The 21,447-nt window shown below is 38.0% G+C and overlaps 2 protein-coding genes across 2 annotated transcripts; one reads left to right on the top strand and one right to left on the bottom strand.

The window, feature by feature from the left end:
• Positions 1 to 303: 303 nt before the first annotated feature.
• On the top strand, positions 304 to 14,955 carry LOC121424593 (DNA excision repair protein ERCC-8-like). Its single transcript, XM_041620343.1, has 9 exons — positions 304 to 667; positions 4,716 to 4,817; positions 5,616 to 5,821; positions 6,866 to 7,001; positions 7,384 to 7,484; positions 9,170 to 9,294; positions 10,632 to 10,829; positions 11,984 to 12,076; positions 12,429 to 14,955. The coding sequence occupies exons 1-9, from the start codon at positions 495 to 497 to the stop codon at positions 12,513 to 12,515; spliced, it is 1,221 nt and encodes a 406-aa protein (XP_041476277.1). The 5' UTR covers positions 304 to 494; the 3' UTR covers positions 12,516 to 14,955.
• Positions 14,956 to 15,582: 627 nt separating this feature from the next.
• On the bottom strand, positions 15,583 to 20,100 carry LOC121424189. Its single transcript, XM_041619798.1, has 3 exons — positions 19,113 to 20,100; positions 18,755 to 18,860; positions 15,583 to 15,723 (listed from the first exon to the last, which is right to left on the bottom strand). The coding sequence occupies exons 1-3, from the start codon at positions 19,868 to 19,870 to the stop codon at positions 15,583 to 15,585; spliced, it is 1,005 nt and encodes a 334-aa protein (XP_041475732.1). The 5' UTR covers positions 19,871 to 20,100.
• Positions 20,101 to 21,447: the final 1,347 nt, after the last annotated feature.

The raw sequence follows: 21,447 nt of genomic DNA, 5'->3' as shown, positions 1-21,447 counted from the left end.
AACATATTTTTTAATGTTATTTTTGATATCGTTGTAGTCATATTCTTTCATATTCGTTTCTTGATCACTACTAATTTGTTGTTGTATTTGATCGGCATTTGATTTCGTTGTCATGAACAATAAAATATGCGCGCAGCTCAGTTGCATGCGCGTATCGAGTTGACCTTCCTTAGAGCAACACGCTTGTGTGTTGCTGCCCTCTACGTTCGTTGACTATAATTTAGCCTGAAATCGAGACTAGGAGCTCCACGCGTACACACGGCGCACCGGCGCGGCAGGCAGTGACGGCACCTGGACGGCACACTAATTTAGGCCCGGAATTTAGGAGTCAAACTTTAATAACTCTACAAGAATTTGGCTGAGTTTCATGTAGGTGCACTTCTTTTGCCTGAACTTCTGAAGATTAACTTGACTTGAAGTCTACCTGTCACCGTCCCTGAGCTGAACTGAGTCGCGTCTGTCCCGGGGTCTGGCCGGCCGGCTAGCGGCTCAACATGCTGAACGTGCTTGCAGAGAGGAGTTGGGGAAACGTTCGGCCCTCTCAGGTGTATTGCGCCGAAGCTACCCGACGGACATTCCGGTTGCAGCTGAGCAAGCACCGCGATGTTCAACGCATTCATGCCAGCGGAATCAATTCACTGGACATAGATCCTGTTGAGTTCAAATTGTGAGTACCGTACTAATAATATAAAGGCTTTCTTTCCAGATCTCAATCTATTGGATGTATTGTAGTGATTGTATGATCAGTAGAGCTAGAGTAGAGACAGGCGCATGGCCAATAATCCAATTATGGGAGACTGATGAGACAGAGAGATTATTTAAATAGGCAATAATCAGAGATAGTCTACCAAATTTCAGAGACAGTCCCCAGTTTGAGAGACAAATTTCCTTTGTTTACATTTTCTGCAAAAGGATTATGTTGGCGGGAATGGCAGCAAATACAAATGTGATAAGCAGAATTCTCATGAAAAATTACCCCAATTCACCGTCTTCCTTGTCTTGGGTTAAGCCGGCATATGCAGACTTGCTGTACTCTGCCAACTTGTCTTTATTGATGTGTGTGAGATCACCAAGTAAGCAGGTCACTTGCTAGGTTTTTGAGTGAGTTTGGATTTGAAAGAGTCCAATGAGGTTATCTTTTGTTTTGATAAGGAATTTGTTATCCACAAGGCACAACAAAGAAATGTGCTTCTGACCTCAGTGAGACAAAATTGTGGTGAGAAAAAATTATGCTTTTGTTGGTGTTGTTTCTTGTGTTCTTTTGGAAAGCAAGTCACCAATATTTACCTTGACTTGAGGACTTCTTGATGATATTTTTTTTTTATATTTTGACATATAGACCTACTTATCACAAATTCTTAACCCCCCCCCCCATACAGGCTTCCGAAACATCAAAACACAGATAGATTTCCCTAGGAAATCTGGCCGAAAATCCATCTTTAAACCTACAAATCACATAAATTAGTTGCATTTTATTTATCTTCCGTATACACCTTCATACGCCTAATGCGTATGAAGGTGCAAAACAAACTTAGTATAAATATGAAAAATGAGAGGTTTTTTTTACCAGACCGATCTCGTGTAGATCTCTCGATCCATAATGATAGCTTGGGGTGGTGATACAAAATTTCAACACAGAATTTTGAAATTCATTAAATATGCTAATTTATTCATATATTTTCAAAACTCACAAAAATTAATTATTTATTTGTTGATTGATTTTGATTATTTTTGTTCCATCTGAGAGCTACATGAGCTGAGGTTCACCAAGGTCCTACACAGAGTTAAGAAATTTTGACTAGAAATTTATATGCTTAATTTATATGAAATTTATTCATAGATCACAAAAAATGGTTCAATGTCATTTCTTCATCAATTTTTAAAAATTCTATTTCCTCAATTTATGTCACCAATATAATTCACTACAGTGTCAACTGGGCTGAAATTAAAATTGTTTTAAATTTCGTTGTGAGATGCTATCTCATTGATGCATCATTGATGTGCTAGTATTTTAAACTATCAGCACTTTTTGTCTTGCCCACCAGAGGTGAAGGCGAGACTTAGGGATCCAAATGTCGTCCGTCGTCTTGTCCGTCTGTCTGTTACAAACCTTATGACACATAACTCCACAACCGTTAGTCACTTTTCAACCAAACTTGGATGGTATATGGACTTGGGGGACCTGTATGTTATTGCTGCAGTTGGAGGTCACATGGTAAGGTCTAAGGTCATTTTCAGGTCAACGTTAAAGTTTACATGCATGTATCTCGGCAACTGTAAGTCACTTTTCAACCAAACTTGGATGGTAGATGGACTTTGGGGACCTGCATGTTTTGCTGTAGTTGGAAGTTACAATGTAAGGTCAAAGGTCATTTTCAGTTAAATGTTCAAGGTTACATGCAAGAAGACTCTGTTATGACACCTAACTCCGCAACCGTAAGTTACTTTTTAACCAAACTTGGATGTTATAAGTTAGGCGACCTGCATGTTATGCTGCAGTTGGAGGTCACATACAATGTAGTAAGGTCTAAGGTCATTTTCAGGTCAACGTTAAAGTTTACATGCAAGACACTCTTATGACACCTATCTCGGCAACTGTAAGTCACTTTTCAACCAAACTTGGATGGTAGATGGACTTTGGGAACCTGCATGTTTTGCTGTAGTTGGAAGTTACAATGTAAGGTCAAAGGTCATTTTCAGTTAAATGTTCAAGGTTACATGCAAGAAGACTCTGTTATGACACCTAACTCCGCAATCTTAAGTCCCTTTTCTTCCATACTTGGATGGTAGATGGACTTGGGGGACCTGCATGTTATGCTGCAGTTGGGGGTCACATGGTAAGGTCTACGTAAGGTCATTTTCAGGTCAATGTTAAAGTTTACATGCAAGACTCTCTTATGACTCCATACTCGGCAACCGTTAGTTACTTTATAACCAAACTTGGATGTTATAAGTTAGGTGACCTGCATGTTATGCTGCAGTTGGAGGTCACATACAATGTAGTAAGGTCTAAGGTCATTTTCAGTTCAACGTTAAACATGCAAAACACTCTTATGACACCTAGCTAGGCAACTGTAAGTCACTTTTCAACCAAACTTGGATGGTAGATGGACTTTGGGGACCTGCATGTTTTGCTGCAGTTGGAGGTTACATGATAAGGTCAAAGGTCATTTTCAGTTGAATGTAAAAGTTTACATGCAAGGAGACTCCGTTTTGACACCTTACTCCACAATTTTAAGTCACTTTTCTTCCAAACATGGATGGTACATGTAGATGGACTTGGGGGACCTGCATGTTATGCTGCAGTTGGGGGTCAAATGGTAAGGTCATTTTCAGGTCAATGTTAAAGTTTACATGCAAGACTCTTTTATGACACCATACTCGGCAACGGTAAGTTACTTTTTAACCAAACTTTGTTGTTATAAGTTAGGCAACCTGCATGTTATGCTGCAGTTGGAGGTTGCATGGTAAGGTCAAGGGTCATTTTCAGGTCAACGTTAAAGTTTACGTACAAGAATCTTCTGACAAGTGTTATTCCATCCCAGTCATTTCACAATGAAGTTTCGATACAATTCTGTTGCGTGCCCTTGCAAATCACAATATTTCTGGTTATTTTCATAAGTGGGCGTGACACAAAATCGCTTTTGCCTTGTGTTGGAGCAAATGTGCTTTTTAAAAAAAAAAAAACGCTTCAAATGGGTTGTATATGTATCTTCATAAGGAAGAAATCTACACCACTATCTTATTATATCAAACTCGAGGTCATAATTTGTCATACTTCACAGCACTGCAGAATGAAGTATTCTGAAGAGGTAGAGGAGTTTAAAAAGTTGGTCCACAGATTGTCTTCATGTAATTGCTTTGTTAAATAACACATTGAGATCAGCTGTTAAGAGTGCAGATGATTGGAAAAGTCAGCTGATACTTGTAACTGATTGCTCAGTGCTCACCTGTTTACTTATTGTGATGTCAATTCGCATGACATGAAATAAGGGGACAAACATGCCTCGGGAATGTTCTGAAACACTTTATCTAGGCTTGACTGTCCACTTGGCAATGCTTGGTGCTTGCAAAAGATTCAGGGTGCCCTGGCTGTAGACTCTGAAGGGACAGCATGCACTACAGAACACATCAGCGGAATATCTCGTAGCTGGGAAGTTGCACAAACTTATGTCACTCCGCTGAAGCCAGAACCAGAACTAATTTGAACTATCCCTACTAATTACAGGCCTAGTGAAACAATTAAGGCTCCAATAGGAATAATTAAGACACAATGGGATGTCAATTCACACTGAAACAGATGCAGTGGGCATCAGAGTAAATGTTCACATAATACAAGAGAATTGTGCCAAGCACTACACATTCATACATCTTCTCAATAAATACCTGTATGATCAATATTTATTTTTTGTCTTTTTACTATTTTCAACAGGAATCAGCACCTGCAGATATTTTGACAAATTATAAATTGTTGCTGAATATTTTACTTTGCATTGCATCAGTATTGTAAAATAAAGCTTTTAACAAAAAGAATGTGACTTTCGTTATCAAAACAAATGTGAAACTCCCAAGAGCTCAGTTTTCTTATACATGTACCATACCAATATTCCTATTCACCTGTGCATGTGGCTGTGTACTATTAAGAGCTTTCATTGGCATTCCACTGTGATCAAAAAGTTCCTTACCTAATTGAAAGCATTTTTTTCTCCTCTCAGCATGCTGTCAGGAGGGGCTGATGGAGTGATTGCAATCTATGACCTTGAATCTATCCCAGAAGTCAAAGAGTTTACTTGTGAAGCAGTGTGTACTGTTGGCAGGTGAGACATCTATCATTTTTTTTCTGGTGGGTGTTTCATAAAACTGTTAGTTAAGTTACGAGCGATTTTAAGAATGACTGGTGATGCTATCTTGGAGTAAATCATTGGCGCCAAATTCCATTGGTGTGGATTTAATTGCTAAGAAGCGATCATCAGTCGTTGAGTTTCATGAAACACCCACCTGGGCTGTTAAAACTTTGTATCTTGGATGTGAAAATTTATCATTTCAGAAAAAGCTCGATATCAAAGTTATGAGTGACAACCTCCTTTTGCCTCAGAAATATTTTACTGCAGGATTGATGTGACTGATTTAAGACAATATTAGTTTTCCACTATTTCAATATTTCTAAAATTACATCTTTGTCTGATCTTCCCTCCAAATTTTTATTTTAAGAACTACAAGATTTTAACAGCCTAAGTTTTGATTTGAAACTCTGTATTACAATCAATTATTAGCATTATTAAATTTGTTTTGTGTCTTTGACTTTGACTTTTTTTCAAATTTTGGACCCTATTATACTAAATCTATTGATTTTTTTTTATTCTCACAGTTTATTACACATAATATAATAAAAATAAAATCAGCCATACAATCAGTTAATAGGCTTCATGTTTATGAACTTGATGTTATTTATTCATTTTGTATTCTTTAAACAGGGTAGCCCTATCTGTAGTAAAATAATGTTTTACTTCGGGTCCTGTACATGAATAGCATTGTTACAAGCACTGTGTGGTATTTATGACAAAACTGGTGTTTACTGCCAGCCATGAATGAACCTTCATTTTGCTTTGTTATAGATCCAATCGACATGTTCACAAACACAGCGTGGAGACAGTCCAGTGGTATCCCAGAGATACTGGGATGTTTACATCAAGTTCCATGGATACTACCCTTAAGATCTGGGACACCAATGCTTTGAAGCCCGCCGAGCGCTTCGTCCTGGGCAAGGGAATCTACAGCCACCATATGTCACCCGTGGCTAACAAACATTGCCTGATAGCTGGTAAGTATCCTTTGTGTTTGGTATTCATGTCCTATATTTTTCGGATATATGTGCAAGTGTATTGATATTTTCCCAAAAAAATTTAGCAGGGTTCTTTATGCCATATTGTTATTGTTTTATTCATGCATTTTCTCTGATAGGTGTTAAATAAACTGTTTGTAAAGTTACACATGTTTTAACATACCACTTTTGGTGCAACTGGAACATATTCTTGGGTGCTTAGAATTTATATAGAGTTCACATGTAAGTACTTGAGCACAAGATAGAATTACCAGTCATTGATAGAGTCAACTGTAACTTCTGAACAGCTTTATGAAATTCCTTCCTGGTACCTGACTTGTGTGTATGACTACATACTAATTTACTATGTACATGCAGCATAACTTTGATGCACGAGGGGAGTGTCATTTGAAATAGCTTGTCAGATGTTTTATCAAACAGTTACTATGGTAACAGTGCCTCTCAGCCAATCATCATCAAGGAAAGTTGTCAGACTAGACAACTTGTCAGACAAAAATGTTCATGAAATGCTCTTTTGAACTTACGCAGCACAGACCCCATTGTTACGTGTATTCTACAATAAAAGCAGTTGCACAAAAAAAGTTTGATATGCTCCACCTCACATATCGGCTCATGTCTGCATTTGTGAGTAAGGATGGTCTGATAATTTTTTGCATTATTTAAAGTTCAAAGGTTACAGAGGCAGTATAAAATATTTTGCTCTCCTTATCAAATATTTTGACTCACTGAGGGATTTTGGAATGAAAATTTGATTAGATGTTTGGCAATTTCAAAGGTCTTAGAGGTCATTACAAACTGAAAATGACAGCCAGATGTGTAAAATGTTTTTCATCTTGCAGTGTTTTGGGCATAAATTTCTACTTTGTGCAGTTGAGATTCTTTTCTAACAGTTGGAGCAATGCATGCTCAGGCTACAATGTGTGACCTTCAACTTACATCCTGAAGGGTTACACTGCTCTGATATTGTGAACCAATGGTCTTCTAAAGATTTCTTTTTTTTTTCATTTTCACTTGCCTTAACAGTTGGAACAATAGATGCTCATGCCACACTCTGTGACCTGAAGTCAGGGTCATCAACGCACATTCTGAAGGGTCACAAGGCTTCGGTAGTGTGTGTCCAATGGTCTACAAAAGATGAGTTCTTGTTGGCAACGGGCAGGTGAGTTCTTGGTTGATGCCACTGCTACACTGACTCGAGACCAACCAATTCTATCGTGTTATTTCCAATGGATCGGTTTAGAGCAGGTTTAGTTGGTGTGACTAGTATTTCTCACTAAGCTGATATCAGCTAGTGAAACAAATATCAGCATTTGATGTTTTACTGGTCCCATATTTTACAATTTGATGTTAGTGATACCCCCTTCCCTTCTAACATCAGTGTACACACAATGTTAGGCTGATCCTGTCAAAGATATATTTTCAAATTCATGGAGATTTCATTGAACATTGCTGTAGATTCAGGGTTTCATTGAAATTCATGCCTTTTTGGTTTTAAACCCAATTTTATTTCATATTGATATTCCTTCCTGATCTTTCATCAGCCGGGACAATAAGATTCTATTGTGGGATATCCGGCAAGCCAAAGGGAGTCTGATGTCCCTTGATCAGCATAATGGTGAAGTGGTCAAAGGATCCTCCGCAGGTAAGGTCAATTTCAAGATAACAAAATGTTAAATGCTAGCTGTGGTTACAATGTCAAAGTGAGTTTGAACAGAATGAATTAGAATGACCGGCTACATGTATGTGCCAAGTGTTTGTGGTAGACAAGGCATAATTGCTTAGAAATTAGCAAAATAAGCATGGCATTTCTGCCAGATGATGGCTCTTTTTGCAAGCAATAACAAGACACTGTTCGATATGTGTTTATGTAATTGGTGATTATCAGTGTGATATTTTCACCTTTAATAGTTTTTGTCTCGCCTGCGTAGCGGAGCGAGACATAGGTATCACTATTTGTGGCGTCAGCGTCGTCAACAATTGTATTGTACACCCAATAACTTTCTATAGCTTCGAGTTGGGATCACCAAATTCATACCAGAGGTCCATCTCCTGAAGGCACAGGTCAAGTTCAAATATGAGTCGAATTTGAATAAGGTCAAATTTCAATGAACTTTCCATGACTGGCACTGTTCTATGTTGTACACATAATAACTTTCTATATCTTCGATGTTGGATCACCAAATTCATGCCAGAGGTCCATCTCCTGAAGGCACAGGTCAAGTTCGAATATGAGTCGAATTTGGATAAGGTCAAAGGTCAATGAACTTTCCGTGACTGGCACTGTGCTGTGTTGTACACACAATAACTTTCTGTAGCTTCAAGGTGGGATCACGAAATCCATACCAGAGCTCCATCTCCTGAGGGCACAGGTCAAGTTCGAATATGAGTCGAATTTGAATAAGGTCAAAGGTCAATGAACTTTCCATGACTGGCACTGTGCTGTGTTGTACACACAATAACTTTCTATAGCTTGTAGTACTTCACTCTTGCATCATTTACTTATCATATGCACACAGATCAATTTAGAAAACCCTACTGCTAAAGTGAAGGCAAGATGGCTGAAAATCACACACAATAAGTTTTTATATTTATCTTTCATGCACAACCTTTCCTCCATTTTTTTCAAACAATAAGTTTGCCATAACACCTTAATAATTAATTTAATTTTACAATTTTACTCACATTATTATCAATTACATTCTTTTTCACTAACATTCATTTCCTTACTTGCATGGAAATAATTATAGCTTCATAGTATTAACAGCATTCTTAGTGTTATCTGATTTTCTAGGGATAAAGTAGGCCTATACCATTAATGCATATGTAAACTGTCAGAACCACAATTCACCCCCTTAACTGCTGACAGCCTCAGAAGTCATATAGCATAGTTTTGACATGCAGTCTCTTCATGACTGCAATATGCAGGCGAGACAACGCTTGGCGTTTGCCTTGTCATCGACTTAAAATGAAGTATATGTGGTTGGAGCAAACAATTACTTCATGTGAAAGTCTTTAAAAGTAAGGGTTATTATTGTTATTGCCACCATAACAGCTGGTTCCTGTGCATTAACCTCCACGCAGATTTGTAAAATAATGCATTGCTGAGCCCCTTGGCCTTTTTAAGGTAAATGAGAACCATCAACTCGCTTCAACTGTATAATAACTCCTGTTATTTGTTTGTATATTATAAAGCTGGTAGGAATTCTGTGTGTCTGTGCAATATCTCTCTTCTTATTCCAAATGCTCTCAGCTTCCATGTCCCTGTACATGTATGCAGTATAAATCTCTAACCTTCAAAGGATTTCGTTTTATTTCTGCTTTATACAGTTAGTACGGCACATAGCGGTCACGTAAATGGACTTTGCTTCACAGAGAATGGTCTCCACTTAGTCAGTTGTGGCACGGATGATAGGGTTAAACTCTGGAATACTATGAATGGCAAAAACACTCTGGTAAGTTAACCCAGTCAGCACTGGGGGGAGGGGGCAGCCAAATCATAGGCTTATTTTTACTTGTGTCAAGTATTTGATCTAGATTAGATAGCACATGGTCTAATTTCCACTTTGCTCACTTATTATTTTCCACAGACTAGGATTATACTGTGTGTGTGTGATGAGACCATACAGAGGGAAGACGATGGCCGAATTCACATGTGGTTTTGAAAACCCATGGTTGAGTCCATGGTTTATGCAGATTTCCGTATAAATTCGCTTAATTTATAGCGTGTATTGGGTGCGTGTTTAAAAAATGTCCAATGCTGATGCGCGCTTTGGTCACAGTGCGCCAAATTGACGCCTGTTGCCTTGGTTATCCACGCTATATTATTCATGGGTCCACTCTTCAAGTAGTGGACTCATGAATAAAATAGCGTGGATAACCACGGCAACAGGCGTCAATTTGGCGCACTGTGACCAAAGGGCGCATCAGCATTGGACATTTTTTATATGTACATGCGCTAAATTAAGCGTAATTTATACAGGAAATCTGCATAAACCATGGACTCACCCGTGAGTTTTCAAAACCACCTTTGTGAATTCGGGCCGAAGGGTTTGCATCAATCAGCATTTTATCATGAAGACACTCATGATTATTTTGGCATAAGTCTTAGCAGATTTGAAAAAAAAATTAAGGCCAAAATATAATTATACAAAATTTGTTGTGATTGTAATGTAATTTTGTATTGATGGATTGTGGGAGTAAAAGTTTACCTTGTCTGTTAGTGTTAAAAGCATTTTTTTATAACCTATATCAATGGTGTTAAAAAAAGTCAATGTACCCCAATTAATATACATATTTAGTTAAATGTATTGAACTGGAGAGTACTTTGCATATTATCTTTTGAGAAGTTGTTAGATCTAGCAACTTGATCGGCTGAAAAGCATGGGTGTCTTCTTTTAATGTGGTAACTGCCGGTTAAAACATGTTTCATGAAATTCCTAGAAAGCTATATAGATTAAATCAACTTCAAAGCACTGTAACTTATGGTGGCCATAAAGGGGGGGGGGGGGGTCCAAAGAAGAGCAAAATTACTTTCAATGTATTATGCAACGTGCCAGTTGCATTAATATATCAGTGCATAAATCATCATTTGCTAGGCATATTTGAAGCCCCTAGTAAGAACTTACATTTACTTTGAGAATAGCACAAAAGCCAAATTGGGTTTTGAGACAAATATCGTATCATGAAAATATTTTTCAAAAAATGGGCATCTTTCAGTCATTACTAAAGGGTTTGTGTTTGTTCATTCAGTATTCCCATCTTCCTCTTTCTTTTTACATTTTTTCTTCAGATCAATTACGGAAAAGTTACTAATAGCATGCGTAAATGCATTGAGATCTGCACATCATCCAGCGTCCATCCCAACGTGGTGTTTATCCCAAGTGGGAGTGATATCAATATGTTTGATGTATTCAGCGGGGAGACGGTTATCACCATGAAGGGCCATTACAACAATGTCAACTGCTGTGTTTTTCATCCTCTCTACCAGGTTTGTACCAGGCTTTTTCACTCAGGGGCCACTTCACAAAGCCTGTGGACTTTGATGGGAACGATTGATCGTATCATTGATTTTAAAGTTGATTTCAACAATTTGATCGCACTGTTGATTTGTATTATTTATCTTACAATTGATTCACATGATTAATCGTACAGTAAATTTGTATGATTTATTGTTCAGTTGATTTGGTATGAATGAATGGTACATTTGATTTATGCAGTTGTTCATATAACTGATTATTATTTGTTTGGCATCACCTGTGCCTGGGAGGAGAAATCACTGTGACCCGCAGATCTCTCCTCCCGATATAATCGATTGGAGGTGTGCAGGTAGACCTCTACACCAGGCTTTTCCCCTTTTGTTATATGAATAGTGCAGTGGGTCCTGAACGTGCAAAGGTATTGACTCTCCTCTACACGGGGCCTCCATTTAACGTTCTATCCGAGGGACGGGATATGTATGATTGATTGCAATGGTGATCACAATAATCCGCCCTATGATCAAGTGCTATGCCTTTTGATACGGGGTCCTGGACAGCAATTTTTTCATATCATTTTGTATAATCTTGACTTCTTGAAATTGGTAGCAACTAAGTTATGCTTTCTTGATGTTAAAGCTAAATTTTACCATTGATGGCATTGATCATCATGTGCAATTGATTGCATCAATATGAATGATGGATCGCTAAGCTTTGAGAACATAAGTTCCATTATATTCCAGGCAAATTTTAGTATTTGCAATAAGTACAAATTGAAAAAGAAACATTTCATTGAAAAATATAGTCAGTTAAACTGGTAACTCTAATAAGCTACTGGAATCCTTGCAGCTTATTCGCTGAGAACTAATCTGCATTTTTTCATTAATTTTAGTTTTCTTCCAAGAATGTTTCGTAGACGCCAAACCACAAATTGTTAACCTGTGATGATGATAGTAGTGGTGGTGGTTGCGATGATGATGATAATGGTGATGTGATAATGATGACATGATATTGGTTTTAGTCTCCATGCTATTTTACAATGGCAACAGTTGATAGCTAAGAGGGGGCAAAATGTGACAGAGCTTTAGCTGTATATGTTTGATATATTCCATTACTCTTTTAAAGATGGGAAGAGTATTGAATATGAATATTTTTGAAAATTTTGAAGGAGGTTTACAGTGGAGGAAATGACAGTAACATCCTCATCTGGGAGCCTGATATGGGTCATATTCACTTTGAAGAACCACCGCCAAAGAAACAAGTAAGATCTCTTTTTCTAAAGAATTTGTTAAATGAGTTTTCTTATTGACAGAGTAATATTCTCAAGTATATTGATGTCTGTATTTTATGTTATTAAGGGCCACTCTATACATGTAGGTATAATAGTATTTTTATTTGAATTACCAATTAAGTCGTCTTGTACAATTAATATATATATGTTTTTTTTATAAATACATTTTTCTCCCCCCCCCAAAAAAAAAAAAAGATAATCTTAAATTTCAGCAAATTTAATAATGAATAAACTCTTGTGGTTGACTGATTGACTTCAATGTACAATCGAATATGAAAATCAGTTGTATTGATGGAGATATGAAATTATTATTTATTTTCAGACCGATGAATCTAAAAGGAAGAAGTTCTCTAGTAGTGAGATCAATGCCACCGCAGACACCTGGAGCAGCAGTGATGAAGGAGACTGAAGGTCGGGATGAAAAAAAGATGTACCCGCAGATGCTGTCCAGCTACAGATCGGCATCGGACGCAATGAAGGATCTTGTCTTCCTGATGGTCATCTTTATTGATGTTGGAAGTAAATCATGTTTGAAGGTGAGGTGAAGGTGCGATTACTGCATTCCAGCAACGGACAAGCTTCAGCTAAGAAGTAGATTTTCATCTTCGTGCTGAAAGTCACCTTGAAGAAGGAGAGATTATGATCTGTATAGGTAAATCATGATTGGAAATAGCAGAAGGTGCGCCTACAGCTGTCCAGCCAAGAATCAGGTCTTCTTCGTCTTGGCTAAAGGTCGCCTTCATACATTGTAGATATTAATCTTGTAAGGTAAATCATGATCAAAGATGAGGACAAGGTGCAATGCCATAGTTGGTGCAATGAATTAGGGCTCTACTATTTTCATGAAGGTCACCTTCATAGTTATTAGACATTGATCTTTAAAGGTAAATCAGGATCAAAGATCTATAAGAAAATGGTGTAATGGCTGTATTCCAGCTATAAATCAGGTCTTAACCTCGGTGAAGGTCACCTTCATCCATGATCATTAGAGATATTGGTCTCTAAGGTAAATAATTTTTTTAAGTGAGGACTAGGTGGAGTGACTGCATACAGCTACAAATCTCTCATTTACTTTGATGAAGGTTACAGCATTATCAATATTGATCTATAAGGTAAAATCATGACCGAAGATAGGTTAAGTTGCACTGAACTGTCCAGATACGAATCAGGGTTTAGTTTTTTTTTTTTTGGGGGGGGGGAAGTCACATTCACATATTGTATTTACAATGTGATCTTTGTGGTAAGTCATGATCAAAGATAGGATTAATTGCAGTGAATTGTCCAGCTGCGAATCAGGGTTTCATCTTTTTTGGTGAAGGTCACATTTACACATAGTATCGACAATGTGATCTTTATCAAGTTAAATCATGATCAAATATTAGAACTATGTGCAATAACCAGTCAAGTTATCAATCAAGCTTCTTGTGAGATCACCTAGATGATGATTAATTGAGGAAATATTTATGTCAAATCAGTGAAGATTCAATAGCTCCAGTCTAGTTACAGATTAGTCTATATCTGTATGTTGGTAGTCGCATATAGTGTTCACACCAATATACTTAGTCTTCCATCGTTTCACTTCCCTTCACTGACATCCAGTTTAATCCTGATGATTTTACAACTATCTCAGAAAATTTTCAAGCAAGGCAATAACGTGACTCCCCGACCATCCCCCCAAATTGCTTCTCATTGGTTGCACACCACGTCAGTCATGGCGCAATGTCATAGTCTTACTATTCAGTGTGTAGATGTCATGAAAACACATCAATTTCATGAATATTTCAGCATTTGTGCCCAAATTTGATAAGTTTAATCTTGATATGAAAAATATTTTCACTCGCAATGGTTCCAAAAGAGTGAAATTCAGTGGATATGTTTTGAAAAATATGGTTATTTTCAATTCTATTTTAACTTGGAGTCAATACCGAATTAACGAAAACTACACTCCTTTGCCAAAGATGCCACCTATTGAAAGTAAGAACAAAGAATACCATGCACCATACACGCTGGGTATCAGTTTTGAGGTCAAACGCGATTTCCATTCGTAGTTTTTCCTCTCACTCCTATCACTCTGTTAACATGCTCAAGACTTTCGATATACAAGTTATTTCAGGCGCATGATGTTTTGACTTTTGAATTCCATACAATTTCCCCGAATTACAGGCCTACCCTCTCCATGCAAATGTGACAAGAATAAGAATTGATTTTTGAAAGAACATTATGTTTACGCTCAGGACGTGTGTGTTGGCTTGATAAACTACTGCGTTCTTATATTTAGATGATAAAATCATTTTAGAATTAGATTTTGCTTTCAAAAGCGCAACTCTTATTCTTTATTTATTTCAACTTTTTATCAACATTTTGTGATTGTCTTTGAGTTACAGGGTTGTAGCTTGATGAGGCATCAAATGTTCATCACTCAGAATGCTTGTGATGGCCCAAAGCTCTTCTGTAACTGTAGCAAACAACTCATGCACTGAATTCCATCTTGTTTTTACTGATTGGTTGTTGGGTAAGTTGTGCGGCTCTTTGCTTGGCTGTTAGAGCCTGTGATGCCACCACAAAATGTTTAAAGTGTCCTGATGGACTCACAGCCCCAAAACCCTCTGTAACTCGCCATTCGAGTCCAAGCCAGCATTGAGTTGGAAAATATGAGCTGCCAAGGGATGTTCGGTGCATCAACGGTAGTTCCCAAAGTTTTCTGCTTTCTAGACCTGAAATTCTGCTTTCTTCTGCTTTTACGAAGTAACCTCAAATTCTGCTTTCTAAATTTCTTCACTTTGAAATTCTTCCAGAGCTCAGAAAAGACACTGATTTTAGCATCATCAACTGCTTAGTGTGTAGTTCACTCAGGCTCTCTCTTCTATCAGTCAACACATGCTTGTATATATAGTGAAAATGACCTTTCTACGTCAACGCTTGTAGTACGCTGCCATATTTGTTCCCTGGCTACAGACGCTATGGAGGGTGTACGCAGTGTCATCCCCCTCCAGTACAAATCCAAATCAAAGTCTGCTGGATGCTGTTCCCTTGCTGTGTTAATGTACACCCCCCATTTATGGCGTAAATCCTTAGATGGGTCTGACAAGCCTCTAGTGTTATAATGTCTGATGTCATGTGGAAGAGTGCCAATTGCCATGGGTCAAATATTCTACATTTTTTGTAGAAGTTCATTGCTGTACTATTATCCGTATGATTTGAGAGTTTGCTAAAAGCATGCTGGAAACTTGCATGGAATTGTTCTATTGCTGCATTTTTTTCTCTGTGGTCAAGTCGGCCAAGACATTGATCAGTATCATCACCAAGCAGTACCTTAGCTGAACCTTGCATTAGATATTTACACAACCCATCAACAATGTTATACATTGCAGCAGCAAAAGGTTCAGAGCCCTCTAGTTTTGTCAGGGTATGTTGGATTTTTGGTGCATTCTCACAAATGAAGTTCATCTTCAGCAGCAGCGATTCTTTTATCTGTGCTAGGGCATGGCGTACTCTGTCAATGTTAGCTGCTGTGCTTTCTTCTGCTGCTGCTGCAAAAAATGACTCGTACACCTCAAGATGCTTGGGTTGATATTGCAATGCATTGAACCAGGTCCCCCACCTGGAGGCACGTGGCTCTGGCGGGAGAGTAGTTGAAACATCATTAGGCAAATTCATGGTAGACATATGTGCCAAGTATTGGCGTTTGCGTGCAGGCTGACGCTTAAATATATTCCTCAAGTCATTAACGAGAACCTCAAACTCACAGAAAAACTCTCTCCCTTTTCCAACTAGGTTAAGAATGTGGGCCATACATCCAACATGAATTGCATTTGGTAGGACATGCCGTAATATGTTGATTGCTGCTGTGCAGTAAGCAGCATTGTCCGTCACAATGTTGAACTCAACACCAACTGCACCTAATGACTTTAAGGGTGTAGTACTGGTATTATTGGCTATAATAACCCACTCTGAGAGAAATCACTCTGTAGGAAAAACAATAACTCCCTCAACTTATTTTTTTTAACTGTTTTATTGGCAAATGTTCAGCTTCCATTTCCAGTAATTTTCGATGTCCATACATTTTCCATATTTGCATAAATTTGCATAAATTAAAAAACAATGAAAAAACAGATTTTTTTTCAAAACCCATCTCCATCCACATTATTCATTGTAATGACACCAAATTTGATAGGTATGATACATGGGGTATATTCTATCAGATGATGAAAGATTTTTTTGAAAACATGCTAATAAAATTAATTGGTGTCAAATTACGCTAATCGCCAGATGGGCATCACATTTTCACCAATAATTTGAGAATGGGTATAGGCATCACAACAAACAATCATCATATTATGCAAAGGTACAAAATACACATTCTGACCAATTTTCAGTAAAATTGAATGAAAATTAATGAAGTTATTAAAAAAAATGTGCAAACAATGGCATTTTGTGGAAAACGCGTTTAAAAATGAGGCATGCATTTGAAAACATTGAATAATTTGCATAAAGTTACCATTTTTTGAGGTTTTGAATGGTTTTTAGTTATCAAATATATACTATCATATTTTTCTTGTATCTTGAATACTGAGAATTATCTATATTTCTCAATTTATGAAATTTCCTAATGAATTAATATTATTAATTTTATGTAACACACGAGCAAGGATTTCAACTTTGCAACCCCGTTCATGCACGTTTTGTTCTTATTTGAACAATTATTTTGTAAAAACGTGAGAAGTGAACTGAACAATGAACATATGAACTCGTGTCTCATTTTGAACACACTTTGGAAATAAACCAGTATAATAATAATTTGATAAACAAAAACAAATAAATACAAAGGAAAGTTAGTTTAGCAAAATACAGGTTACTTGAACACAAAAAGATAAACCTCCAAAGTTTGGGGTCAACATGGACATGTCATATGTGTGAAAAACTGAAAATGTTCCTCAAAAGCCTCCAGCAGAATATGTCTCTCCTTTCTCTGTTTTCTGTGCATGTGCCTGTTTTATTACTATAGTCAGGGGCAGCAAAACAGTTTTCAAAGTAGGAGGGCTAAGCCAAAAGGGGGAGGGGGGCTGACCATGCCTAAAAATCACAATTGTATGGTCATTTTTGTACATGGTTTTGGAAAAAAGTGGGGGCTGAAGCCCCCCCCCCTCCCCCCCCCTCCGTTCTGCGGTCCCTTATTGTTTCATGCTTTGGTGAATTACCTAAAAATAATAAAAAAACATTTTAGGCTAATTTGAAAATAAATCAATTTTCATTTTCTTTTTATGGTAGATAAATAAAGAAATTTGCCAAGAGATTGGTTAGATACTATAAGTATTCTAGGCATGAATGAAACTAGCATGATTTCAAAATATTTTAATTGAAGTAAAATTCCTAATAATTCAATTTAGATTTTAGTTGGAACACTTAAATTGATTTGAAGAGACCATAGTGTATCGACTTCATTGTATCAGCAGGGCGAGCACGATCGATAAGCTAGCTCCTATCTTCAACAATAACAAACGAAAGTTGGATGTCGACTCAAAATTTTCAACCCCACTTCTTCAAAAAGGGTTGGCTTTAGAAGTCATAATCAATAGAAGTACAAAAAAGGAGAACCATTTAATGGCGAGTATATCAAGTCAAACATTATCGACATGCATATTGGCATTCATATCTTAGTTTGCGGTAATAAATAATACATCCAGTTGTTCCGAATATCACTAGCAGAATTTCAGGAGCGCTCACCATGCATGCTAAACCGCATCCTGCGGTAAAGCCCCGGCCGTGCCTGCCCGCTCGCTCTGCACCGTCGGGCCGGCTGGATTACGGCTATCGCCGGATAGGCGTCTAACTCTAGTCTAAGTAATAATATCCATTTACGTTTTTTTTAAAAGTTTTTGTGCATTATCATCTTCACTAACTAGACTCTATTGGGTCTTGATCTATGACATGTAAATCTAGAATTCCCTCATTTATTTCTGCATTTCAGTTGAAAAACTCTGAAACATACAATTTTAAACTAAGTTATTATTAGTGGTGATCATGATGATGAAAATAGAAAAGTAAAGAATAATTACCTGGCTCTTGTGACCACACAAGGCTTGAGAGACCCTGTGGATTATCCTAGACACAGTGCTGCTTTGAATGCCATGGATGTTTGCATCACTTTCCAAGACCGATCCGGTTGCGAAGAAATTAAGGCTTATCAAAACTTGTAGTGTGGGGTGGATTGCCTTGTTTCGTTCGGTGGGTGGTGCGATTTGATTGGTGAGTAGATTGATTAGGAAGAAAATTGCCTCGCGACCGAATCGGTATCTCTTAACTAACTGCATCTCGGAAAGAGAGTCGAGGGGTTGCTCCCTATCCCTTATCACACAGCCAGGATGTGGCTGCACTTCCTCAGCTTCTGCTAATAGTATGGCTGCCATGTTGTTGCTATGGATTTACTGCAACTTGCGTATGATCACTGATCAAACGCAAAGTTGCGTTTGATCAAGGAGAGTTGCGCTTGATAGATGCGTTAGAAATCAAACGCATCTCTTTTCTGCAACAGAGTTGTGATCTAACGCAAAGTTGCGTAAGATTCAGGGGACTTGCGTTTGATTTTTGGAGTTGCGTTTAAACGCAACTCTTTCTGCAACGGGCCCCAGATGGATCATCGTTGCTTACATTGTGGTACAGCCCTGCCAGGATTGCCTTCTCAAGACTGTCAACTGCAGCAGAGACATCTGTTGGGGTTTCTCGTGTGTGGTTATACACAGCATTGCGGTAGTATCTGCTAAGCTTTGTGATGTAGGCATCACTCAGGCCTTTTCTACCCCCTTTTACTTCAGGAGTTTTTTGACGTAGTGTTTTCAAATTTTTGAATAGCCGTTTGTGAACATGGTTCACGCAGTCATATTTTTTTTAGCTCTATACCTGGTAGGTGTTTCATAAAGCTGATCGTAAAGTTAGGAACGACTTTACGCATGACAGGAACATGTTCTTAGGTCATAACTCAATTACATAGGGATATCACATAGCAAAGGAAAGGATCACCAGTTGTGCGTAAAGACATTCGTATCTTACCAACAGCTTTATGAAACACCCACCTGGTCCATATGGCTGAAGTTCATTTAGAGCAAGGAAAGTCTTGCTGTCACCATCACTGACAATGGTAGAGTATCTTAGTCGGTGCTTTTTCTCAGAGCGTTTGAACATTATTTTCGCTGCCTCGACCTCCATGGCCGGGCTGGAACCAGCATAGTTAGCTTGGCACTGTCCACTTGCTTCATGTTCTCGCTTCCATGCCATAAACGGCTCACAGTTTGGATCCATCCATTCCCATGCCTTGCACTCCTCACACAATTTTGACACAACTTGAACATCTAGTACTTCACCTGTATCCATGGCCATTATAACACCAACACCATAATTAGAGGTAAACCCTCGCCTATGCCATGTGCCATCATAAGAAACGACGGCATCCAATATGTCTTCTGGATCAATGTCATCATTTTCATTCAGCAATTTTTCTCGGAGACGGTAAGCAGAATTAGCTAATTCTATATCAAGCTCCTCGTTGAGTACTGTGTATATTGCAGTGTTGTGCTGACTCCAGCTGGTCTTGTTTGGAGGTGGCGGCATGTTGAAAATGGAACATATGTTTTCCATCACTGATCGTCCTCCTCCTATCTCCCCCATAGCATATGCCGCTCGTCGGTTCACATCATAGGACACTCCAACACCTGGCCTTGGCAATGATGTAGGAAGAGGTGTAGAACGCTTGCAATTACTACATACCATTGCAAGACCAGAAAAAGACCCCTCTGTTGATACGGATCGTCCTTCAAGATGATGTTTGCTGCAATTAAAATACCGGGTAATTGATTTATTTTAATTTTTCTTTTATTAGATCTTTTTGCCTACAGGGAAATTGCAACTTGTATTGTGAACACTGTACACTGTCAATCCAGCTACCATTTCCCATAAACACATTTCCTTCTTCAACAAATGTTATACCAATTTCTTACTATGATAAAATGATGTAATTCATTCTGTGGACATGACTGCTGCTCAGTGACACATACGGGCAGCATCTCGGCTCAAGATAGATCCCAGATCAGATCATGAATGATAATTGATATCAAATTGTTTGTAAACAGCTATTGCCAATAATATGGTAAATAAACTCACTATCATATTCAGCTTAGTGCATTGTTATACCTTTATATGCCATGAAAATAGAGTTGATATGACATTTAAATATTACAGAAAGATTCCCTAATTCAACTTACCATGACGACACTTGTGCACTTTTGATAGCGCATCGGACAAGCAAGCAAGATCCATCAACCGATAGCCTTCAGAAATGGAACCATGGGGCAACTCTGGCTCAGAAGACATGGAAGAATCATCTGTTAGATCTAAACTAACTCTAGAATGACGCAATTTTCTCTGGCTAGCTGTTGAAAATTCTGACTCTTCACTTGAGCTTGCAGTCAGTATACTACTTGTGTCCGTATAGTTGGGACTAACCAAACTTGATGATGAAGATTCGCCATCTTCTTCCTGTGTACTTTGGTCTCTACCATGCTTTTCTTTCACCATCCAGGCTGGTGTGCCATGAAATTTCCTCTTTCCTTTCTTGGGCATTATTTCCTCTTTATATTGAACTTCAGTGCAATAAATTCCTGATTATAATGAGTCTGCAGTGTTCACCATGCAATCACACACATCACACACAGGTTGTCACAGCACACATGAATAGACTGTATTATCAATTAGAATGCTTTTGGAACCAATTTTTTTATACTTTAAAATTAAGATTTCTCACTGAATTCACTGTTTATGGGGGTTTTGGGGGGAGGGTTTTAACCCTTTTTTATAAAACTGTGTTTTCCGCTTTCTACCCTGGTTTCTGCGATTTCCTCTGAAAATCCGCAAAGCGGAAAACTTAGGGCACTAATCAATGGCCTCACCAATCACTCTGACGCTGGCTGCATTGTCATGCAGAACCCCACAAATTTGATTGTTTATCTCCCAGGTCCTGGCAACTTCCTGTGTTGCGACTTTATTGCTTTGGCAGTATGCCGCTGTGGAAGTGGGTGATCACCACAGGGCTAGTGTGGAGAACAAATGTCATTTTGTTCCATTCCTTATCAATGCCATGTGCAGTCACAGTCAAATCATGTCAATGATTTGTATTTATGTATATTTTTAATTGTGGAAATAAATTTGAATTGAATTGAATCGAACAACAACTGCATTTCCCTGTATCTAGATTTCGAAAACATGTAGAAACATGCTTCTGTTGCAGAAATATTTTTTAAGGGTAGGGAGACTATTGCAAATATATCATGATTATTTGGCAATAAAACTCA

This window comes from Lytechinus variegatus, chromosome 11 (genome assembly GCF_018143015.1).
Source record: "Lytechinus variegatus isolate NC3 chromosome 11, Lvar_3.0, whole genome shotgun sequence".
NCBI lineage: Eukaryota > Metazoa > Echinodermata > Echinoidea > Temnopleuroida > Toxopneustidae > Lytechinus > Lytechinus variegatus.
The sequence above is the reverse complement of the archived record's forward strand: the minus strand, read 5'-3'. Positions and strand labels throughout refer to the sequence as shown.

Bases quoted from the DNA above. Each gene is read 5' to 3' on its own strand.
- LOC121424593 (XM_041620343.1), top strand. From the start codon at position 495: ATGCTGAACGTGCTTGCAGAGAGGAGTTGGGGAAACGTTCGGCCCTCT. The intron at 7,002-7,383 runs GTGAGTTCTTGG...ATCTTTCATCAG, and splicing joins TTCTTGTTGGCAACGGGCAG to CCGGGACAATAAGATTCTAT. The intron at 10,830-11,983 runs GTTTGTACCAGG...AAAATTTTGAAG, and splicing joins TTTTTCATCCTCTCTACCAG to GAGGTTTACAGTGGAGGAAA.
- LOC121424189 (XM_041619798.1), bottom strand. From the start codon at position 19,870: ATGGTATGTAGTAATTGCAAGCGTTCTACACCTCTTCCTACATCATTG. The intron at 18,861-19,112 runs CTTTGCTATGTG...AAAGCTTAGCAG, and splicing joins GCACAACTGGTGATCCTTTC to ATACTACCGCAATGCTGTGT. The intron at 15,724-18,754 runs GTAAGCAACGAT...CTCTCCCGCCAG, and splicing joins TGGCAGGGCTGTACCACAAT to AGCCACGTGCCTCCAGGTGG.